Here is a 9,172-nt window from a genome sequence, read left to right as displayed (position 1 = left end):
CGGGGGAGGCACTAGTAATGTCTGCAGTTTTCACTTTGGCTATTTGTTTACAATATAACACACATACATTAATTATTAATTTGGTTGCCTATCCTGACCTGACGTTTGTTCTGTAGAAAGCATTTGACTTTGATGTGTGCCACAGAAAGCATTTGACTTTGATGTGTGCCACAGAAAGCATTTGACTTTGATGTGTGCCACAGAAAGCATTTGACTTTGATGTGTGCCACAGAAAGCATTTGACTTTGATGTGTGCCACAGAAAGCATTTGACTTTGATGTGTGCCACAGAAAGCATTTGACTTTGATGTGTGCCACAGAAAGCATTTAACTTTGATGTGTGCCACAGAAAGCATTTGACTTTGATGTGTGCCACAGAAAGCATTTGACTTTGATGTGTGCCACAGAAAGCATTTGACTTTAGCCACAATATAAGGAAATGATCTTGCCTGCCGAAACCCCTTCTATCTTGGGACTGCAAGGCCTGGCTCACTTTTTGGCTACCTATCATGCCCTCTGATTGTGTGCCACTGGAAGTATTCGACTAGTCACAAAAGGAATTGGTTATTTAAGCAATAATAGTTTTCAGAGCCCTCTACTATTCTCTCTACCCATCCCTCAATCCCCCATCCCATCTTGCTTTTCCTTCATTTTTTTAAACACCTTTTCTGTTTAAGATTTTAAGAATGTAGGTAGAGTAGTAATAATAATAATAATTGTATTCTGTGCGAAAAAGAAAATTCTAATATATAAGTCAACATGAGTGCATATCCATAGTCACAGTAAACTGTTATAATAATAGAAAAAAATAAGAAAAAATGTATAAATGTGTAATAATTGAATAAACAAAACTATGACTGTATATGTGCCTCCTTGAAGAATCCTCTTCCCAATAGGTCCCTTCATCCTTAATAGGACACCCCCAGCACCTCCACCATCCCCATCAACCTCCCCTCACCCCACCCCTCAACCACAAAACACAATAATGATAATAATTATACCAAGATATATATCCACACACGTACAGTACATATACATAAACATGTTCACTCAACATATCTCTTTTCCTACATCAGATATGTGGGTGACATTTCCACCTGGATGACAGCATATAATCAGCAAGATGGAGATGCTCTTCTTCCGAGAGAATGCCTGCCCATTCTTAGAATTCAGATAATCCGAGATGATCACATGTAATTTACACACCATCCAGAGATGCCCCAAAGATGCTAAATCAGAGCCTTGTCAGCTTCAGTTTTGACTACTCCAACTCACACCCTGTTGGAATCCCTGCATTCTCAGATTTCCCTCTGTTATTAATCTCTATATTGCAATCAATGAAGTGTTTCATAATGCTGTACTTTAATTAACATATATGTTCAGATCATTCCGGAGAGATAAGGGGTGTTATATCTCCAGGGGGGGTGGTAATTCCTCACCCATGCCAACAAAATGCTACTTCTTGTGTGGTCTCTGCCTTGAAAGTAAGTATAAAAGTAATGCACAATTAACCTACTGAAAGTGTACTGACTACAAGGCAAAACAGAACTGTCAAATTATATTATATCTGTGTCGTTGTATACTTGTGAATTAGAATCTTAAGTGTAACATAATTTTGTTGGGGAAAACTGAAATGCCCATCAAATTTATTTCCCAGTTTGCTGAATGTGTTCTGAAGGAGGAGTCAATTGTCTCTTCAAATACGGACAAAGATGTTAACATCACGAGAAAAGAAATATCAGTCACTCTCCCCCAAAACACTGGTATGTTCAATTTCTAATTTAATATAATGGTAGATAAAAAGAAAAATATTTATATGGATCTTTCAAGGTTATCTTTGATCAAACTTCTGACTCGATGGCCACTAAAACACATGTATTTAAATAATTATGTTACAAGAAAGCTATACTATTCCCTTGTTCCCTGTTCGCTCAGAAAAATACATGTAAAGATGTATAACCTACTTGACATTATGTTTCGCTAGATGACCTGAGCCAACTGTGCCACTTCTGTGGGGAGGTGGACAATAAATGAGAAAGACATTAACTGGGTAATTTCTTGCTCACTTCTAAAAGCACATTTCTAGGAGTACGAATTTGTATAAGCAGAAATATTTCTAGAGGTAGTATCATCCGCTTTGTCTGATAATGAAATAATTGTAATTCAAGAAATTTAATGTCTTTTAAATATATTACATTTTTTTATCATAAATTTCGATTGGTTGTGACCGCTGCCCACGATGGTTCCACCAGTCCATCATTGGAGGATTATGTCTACGCTCGGCTTGAGTTCCAGTTGAGGATATCACCTGGAAAACGTTGCATAAAAAGTGGACTAACGGTTTAGTCGAGCTGTTGCAGCTTTCCATTATTTGTTTATGTTATTTGTCTTTTTATACTTGATTTATTGTCATTTTCTATCTCATTATGCAAAGATCAACATTTGTATTTCGTATTTAGTGTTTGTTAACAAACTTAACTTTCTGTGATGTTATTGTGTTATTGTGTGAATATTTGTGTATTATCTTTATTTTCTTAACATTACAAAATGTTTCTTTATACTCAAATGTTGAGTCAAATACTTTCTGTGGCACACATCAGAGTCAAATCATTTCTATAGAACAAACATCACATAGGCAAACAAATGAATAATTAATGTATGTGTGTTATATTAAACATGGAAGACAGAGTTAAATGTAGGCTAGCAATAAACATTTACTGTACATTTTTATTGTTTATTTCACATTTGTATATGATCTACTTCACTTGCTTTGGCAATGTTAGCATATGTTTCAAGTCCCTTGAATTGAATTGACAGAGCGCAATAACTTAGCTCATTGGAGGACTGCTTTATATACCGGGGCTAAATTTACCATCATCCTGAACGTATTTCCTCGGCTGCGCACAATTGGTCCAGCTACTCGGCTGTCATATTTATAAGCTTGGAGAACCTCCTACTACCATTCAAACTTGCTCATGACTTTGAAGCGCAACTTTGGAAGAGCAACAGTTAGATAGAACGCACTGATTCTGGTGCGAGGTGAGCGCAAAAGGGCACTCACTCACTGAATCAACATTGGCATAAAATAAGGTATCATCTTTTTTTAAATGTCTTTTTCCGGGGTGATTTTGCCATCTATCTCGACATTTGCAAACCAAACCAAAAGTTGTGAACATGTAAGTAAGCCTACAGACCTCTAAAACTGTTATGTTCATAGCCTTCTGTTTGAGATTCAGCTGTGTGTTTTATGTCTAATGCTGTGATCCTCTTGGTTGTTGCAGAAGTGGAAAAGCGAGATGGACAAACCCATTTCTTCCAGCTGCTCCATTCTTGATATGGTACAGAACATGGACTGTCGCAGTATCGGGAGAAAGGACGACGGGGATCTTTGTAATTACTTAGATCTGGATTTTATTCTGGCCAACACCACTGGCTCAGACAGCATGACTACTGCTGCGCTGGGAGCAGGTTTATCGGAGTATTACATGTCCTCGACGGATCATCCATGTAACCTGTTCACCACTGAGAACCCAATGCCATCCGACCCGTCCAGTGAGCACAGCTCCCCGCCTCCCCCCTACAGCACCAGCCTGATGGCGGAGCTTCTCAGGTACGAAGGGGAGAACAGCTACGTGGTCGGTATTACGCGCAACACCTCCAGCATCCAAGGAAGGTTGTATGTGAACTCTACGCAGTTTCCCAGACAGGACATTTTAGATAACATCAAAGTGGAACCTTCCATGGACGGTTATGGACCTGTTATGGGCATGGTTCCCCAGAGGTGTCCGAAAATCAAGCAAGAGGGCAACGTGTTGTGCATGATGTCCTTCGAGCAGCCGAGAGTAGCCATCTCCCCGCGGGCAGCCAGAAACATGACGCCACCGCTCAGCCCCAACGGTCAGGGGAGCTCCGAGTGCCCCCAGCAGGACCCGATGTGTCACTCCATGACATTCCCACATAACTACCACTCTTCAGCGGCGTACGCACACCACCGCCCCGGGGCGCCTCAAGCCACCCAAATGCAGATTGGACCATACCAAGGTGCTCACCAGTTCGGAGTGTACGAGGAGGGACTCAGCATGCAACCAAACACACAGAGGGTACTGCTGACGCCCCCATGTTCTCCGCTGGAGCTGCTGGAGACCAAACCAAAGAGAGGTCGCCGCACCTGGCCAAGGAAGCGCACGGCGACGCACACCTGCACATTCGCTGGGTGCGTAAAGACCTACACCAAGAGCTCGCATCTGAAGGCGCATCACAGAACGCACACTGGTAAGATACATATATTTGCTTTTTTAGCACATTATGCACCATAACATGTAACATTACACACCTTTACGCGTCACCATACAATATTAGAGGGCCATATTCATGGAGAATAAATGTAGGCCTACTCAAGAGAGCTTATGTTTCTTTTGTTCTGTCTCCTCAGGTGAAAAGCCATACAATTGCGGCTGGGAAGGCTGCGGCTGGAAATTCGCTCGCTCTGACGAACTGACCCGCCATTTCCGCAAACACACCGGTCACCGGCCCTTCCAGTGCCACCTGTGTGATCGCGCCTTCTCCCGGTCCGACCACCTCGCGCTTCACATGAAGAGACATATGTGATGTGATTGATGTACACGACGACTGATTGGGAGTTATTAAGGGGTGTCCTTCATGCCTATTTTGATTAGGCCTATCGGTCCTTTTATTTAAATATTTAAACATGCCATTTTGTTATACATAAATATATTGATTTTTTTTTATTATTTTGTAATACTGTAGCTGGTACTACCTTAGTTATATTTGTTATATTAACGCTTTATAGCGCTTGGTAGGATGTTTGTTTTTGAGTAAACTGTCCAATGTGGGGCTGGCCCTGTACTTATTTTCTTTCCTTTACAAAACTGTAGTGCTGTGATTGACACAAGTGCCTTTCTGTTATTCTGACTGTGTGCTATTGTAAACACTGTCTATGGCAAAACTACAAGGTCACCAAAATAACAAAACACGTTTACTTAGTCTAATATGAAATACAATGTTTTGATGTTTAAATTGCCTGAATGTTTTTTTGGAATGTCTCAAATTCTTTAACTTGCCTTTACACTCAACTGTGATCTGTCTTCATGGAAATCTTACACTTTTGGGTCCAGTCCCTTTGTACTCTACCAGGGCTAGATGTCCTGTGTGTGATTATTTTTTTACTGAAGTCTATATGCATTTTAAACTGTAAATTGTGTATATATTGTAAATATTTAAATACATTTAAATGTATTCTTTATTTGTATTACATCCTTGACTGACCTCTCGATGTGTGAAATTATGAATTTAACCGCATAGTCACCAAAGACTCCTTTTTCTGAGAAAGTTGTTCACACATTATACTATAGCTTAGTGAACCACATTCACCCCATAATATGGGCTTTATATTTAGACTAAAACTTGATGCTGAAGAACAGACCTAAGATCCTACAGACAATCCATTACACAGACCATTAGACTATAAGCGTATACGCAGTGTTACTCTATATACCCCCTCTCAACCTCGAGACTTTGGTTCAATTAAAACAATGATATTTTCCAGCTGTTAGTCAGCCAAGGCCAGCTTCTTGTGGGTTAAGCCTATAAATACAAACATTACATTTCCATAATTACAGAGAGAGAGAGTGGCTGGGCTGACATCTGGACAGGACAAGACAGGGGGCACAGCACAACACAACAGTCCCAAATGGCACTATATTTACCACAAAGTATATATTTTTTATGGAATAGGGTGCCATTTGGGACGCACACATATGTTTCTGATGGCTAAATTATACATGGACATCAAAGGGTCTTACAATTAACTAATATTGCAATTATACATATGGAGCAGGTTTCCTGGACTGATATTAAGCCTCCTGTACTAAAACACACTTTCAATGAAGACTCTCCATTAAGCATGTTGCTTAACTCAGGACTAGGCTTAATCTGTTCCTGGGAAACTGCTCCATGGAGTAGTAGATCACAGTTTAAAACATTCTTGGTGGATAAAGATAATATATTATGAGTGTACTTCCATTTATAAAACAGTTGACGTTGACAGAGTTTTCTGGCGTGAACTTAACTGTGGACTTTACTAAAAGAAGCCAAAGACTATCATCACCAAAGACAGAGGGAGGAAAATTAAAAGGCTATAATACAGTTTATCACACTCAAACACAAGTTTGACAGAAATACAGTTTCAGTTACTATAGAAGTTAAATGAGCTCCAATAAAACCACACCTTCCATTTTAAGTGGCACCACTCTGTCCCTGAAGGAGACACTTTTTAATACAACCCACTATACTGATTAATCAAAGAAATATGTATGGTACTGTACAGGACAGGTAGGAACAGGCAGCTGCACCTAGTACATCTCACTCAATGCCTCTGCATTTACATTGTGTATATGTCTCACACACTGAATTTACATACAGTAGGTTGATTTTAACATTTGCAGAAGAACAAGGCCCATCATAGTGTTTTAGTTCAATCTACCAACATCAAGTAAAACATTAATTAAAAAAAGAGAAGTAAAAGTCAGGCTAATAATAACTAATTGAGCAGTGAAATGCAAATCTAACATTTTCATTTCACTTTTCTGTTCTTATGAAAGTTACTTTTACGACAGAGAGAGAGAGAGAGAGAGAGAGAGAGAGAGAGAGAGAATAGACCTAAGACATTACCATTTCTTGGAATGTTATATGAATTGCATTTATATTAAATGATACAAAGAGGATTACAATTATTTTGAGAAAATCCCACATTTTAAAGGAATATTTATAATCATATACATTATTATATATTGTTACACATGAAATTAGCCATTTTTGTTGTGGATAAAAAAGACATTATAGCACATTTATACATATTCAGGTACATTATTTTTGCTTTCGTGTGACCAACACAATACAACACAAAGGTGCTGCAGCACATAGTTGAATATACATACATTGTGGCTTTGTCCCAAATGTCACCCTATTCAATGCACTACTTTTAACCAGGGTGCAGAGGGAATAGGGTGCCATTTGAGACACTATATAAGAGTTCCTTGAATAAACACACAAATAACCCTCATCGTCAATGAATACAACAATACCATTTTACATGGATGTTTAATAGGCATTAGAACCCCACATCCTCACACTGAGTAGCGGCCATGATCAAACTGGTGTTTATGAGTGATGGAAGGCAGGATTAATCAAATGAAATTTTGCGCATCCCGCAAAGGCGGAGGTGTTGCTAACATTTACTATAGCAAATTTCAATTTACAAAAAAAAAATATGTTTTCGTCTTTTCAGCTTCTAGTCATGAAATCTATGCAGCCTACTCAATCACTTTTTATAGCTACTGTTTACAGGCCTCCTGGGCCATATACAGCGTTCCTCACTGAGTTCCCATCAGACCTTGTAGTCATAGCAGATAACATTAAACATTTTGGTGACTTTAATATTCACATGGAAAAGTCCACAGACCCACTCCAAAAGGCTTTCAGAGCCATAAAGTGGGTTTTGTCCAACATGTCTCCAGACCTATTCACTGCCACAGTCATACTCTGGACCTAATTGTGTACCATGGAATAGATGTTGTGGATCTTAATGTTTTTCCTCATAATCCTGGACTATTGGACCACCATTTTACTACGTTTGTATACGCAACAAATAATCTGCTCAGACCCCAACCAAAGAGCATCAAGATTCCTTGATGCTCTTCTAGACTCCCTCTGCCTAACCAAGGACGTCAGAGAACAAAAATCAGTTAACCACCTAACTGAGGAACTCAATTTAACCTTGCGCAATACCCTAGATGCAGTTGCACCCCTTAAAACTAAAAACATTTGTCATAAGAAACTAGCTCCCTGGTATACGTAAAATACAGAGCTCTGAAGCAAGTTTCCAGAAAATTGTAACGGAAATGGCGCTACACCAAACTGGAAGTCTTCCGACTAGCTGGGAAAGACAGGACCGTGCAGTATCGAAGAGCGCTCACTGCTGCTTGACCATCCTATTTTTCCAACTTAATTGAGGAAAATAAGAACAATCCCCCCCAAAAATGTGATACTGTTGCAAAGTGAACTAAAAAGTAGCATTCCCGAAGAGAGGATGGCTTTCACTTCAGCAGTAAAAAAAATTATGAACTTCTTTGAGGAAAATATAATGATTATTAGAAAGCAAATTACGGACGCCTCTTTAGATCTGCGTATTCCTTCAAAGCTCAGTTGTCCTGAGTCTGCACAACTCTGCCAGGACCTAGGATCAAGGGAGACACTCAAGTGTTTTAGTACTATATCTCTTGACACAATGATGAAAATAATAATGGCCTCTAAACCTTCAAGCTGCATACTGGACCCTAATTCCAACTAAACTACTGAAAGAGCTGCTTCCTGTACTTGGCCCTCCTATGTTGAACATAATAAATGGCTCTCTATCCACCGGATGTGTACCAAACTCACTAAAAGTGTCAGTAATAAAGCCTCTCTTGAAAAAGCCAAACCTTGACCCAGAAAAAAAAAAAAAAAAAACTAAATCGGCCTATATAGAATTTCCCATTCCTCTGAATTTTTGGGGGGAGAAATCTGTTGCGCAGCAACTCACTGCATCCTGAAGACAAACACTTTATATGAAATGACTCAGTCTGGTTTTAGACCACATTATAGTACTGATACTGCACTCGTGAAGATGGTAAATGACCTTTTAATGGCGTCAGACCTTAGTGCTGCTTTTGATACCATCGATCACCACATTCTTTTGGAGAGATTGGAAACCCAAATTGGTCTACACGGACAAGTTCTGGCCTGGTTTAGATCTTATCTGTCGGAAAGATATCAGTTTGGCTCTGTGAGTGGTTTGTCCTCTGACAAATCACCTGTAAATTCCGGTGTTCCTCAAGGTTCCGTTTTAGGACCACTATTGTTTTCACTATATATCTTACCTCTTGGGGATTTCATTCGAAAACATAATGTAAACTTTCATTGCTATGCGGATGACACACCGCTGTACATTTCAATGAAACACGGCGAAGCCCCAAAATTACCCTCGCTGGAAGCCTGTGTTTCAGACATAAGGATGGCTGCAAAATTTCCAATTTAAAACTCGGACAAAACAGAGAGGCTTGTTCTAGGTCCCAAGAAACAAAGAGATCTTCTGTTGAATCTGACAATTAATCTTG

The 9,172-nt window shown here is 39.4% G+C and overlaps 1 protein-coding gene across 2 annotated transcripts; it reads left to right on the top strand.

Moving 5' to 3' along the window:
* The first annotated feature begins 2,953 nt into the window (after positions 1–2,953).
* Positions 2,954–5,260, top strand: LOC118394871 (Krueppel-like factor 2). Of its 2 annotated transcripts, none has more exons than XM_035788482.2 (3): positions 2,954–3,175; positions 3,281–4,271; positions 4,432–5,260. In XM_035788482.2, exons 1-3 carry the CDS (start codon positions 3,107–3,109, stop codon positions 4,605–4,607), a joined length of 1,236 nt encoding a protein of 411 aa, XP_035644375.1. In that variant the 5' UTR covers positions 2,954–3,106; the 3' UTR covers positions 4,608–5,260. The 2 variants fall into 2 exon arrangements, with proteins under 2 accessions (XP_035644375.1, XP_035644377.1); XM_035788484.2 differs by having other exon boundaries at positions 2,956–3,089.
* Positions 5,261–9,172: the final 3,912 nt, after the last annotated feature.

This window comes from Oncorhynchus keta, chromosome 15, assembly GCF_023373465.1.
Source record: "Oncorhynchus keta strain PuntledgeMale-10-30-2019 chromosome 15, Oket_V2, whole genome shotgun sequence".
NCBI classification, from domain to species: Eukaryota; Metazoa; Chordata; class Actinopteri; order Salmoniformes; family Salmonidae; genus Oncorhynchus; species Oncorhynchus keta.
The sequence above is the reverse complement of the archived record's forward strand: the minus strand, read 5'-3'. Positions and strand labels throughout refer to the sequence as shown.

Excerpts from the sequence above, each read along its gene's own strand:
- LOC118394871 (XM_035788482.2), top strand. The coding sequence starts at position 3,107 with ATGTCTTTTTCCGGGGTGATTTTGCCATCTATCTCGACATTTGCAAAC. Across the intron at positions 3,176-3,280 it reads AAACCAAAAGTTGTGAACAT|AAGTGGAAAAGCGAGATGGA; the intron begins GTAAGTAAGCCT and ends TGGTTGTTGCAG. Across the intron at positions 4,272-4,431 it reads GCATCACAGAACGCACACTG|GTGAAAAGCCATACAATTGC; the intron begins GTAAGATACATA and ends CTGTCTCCTCAG.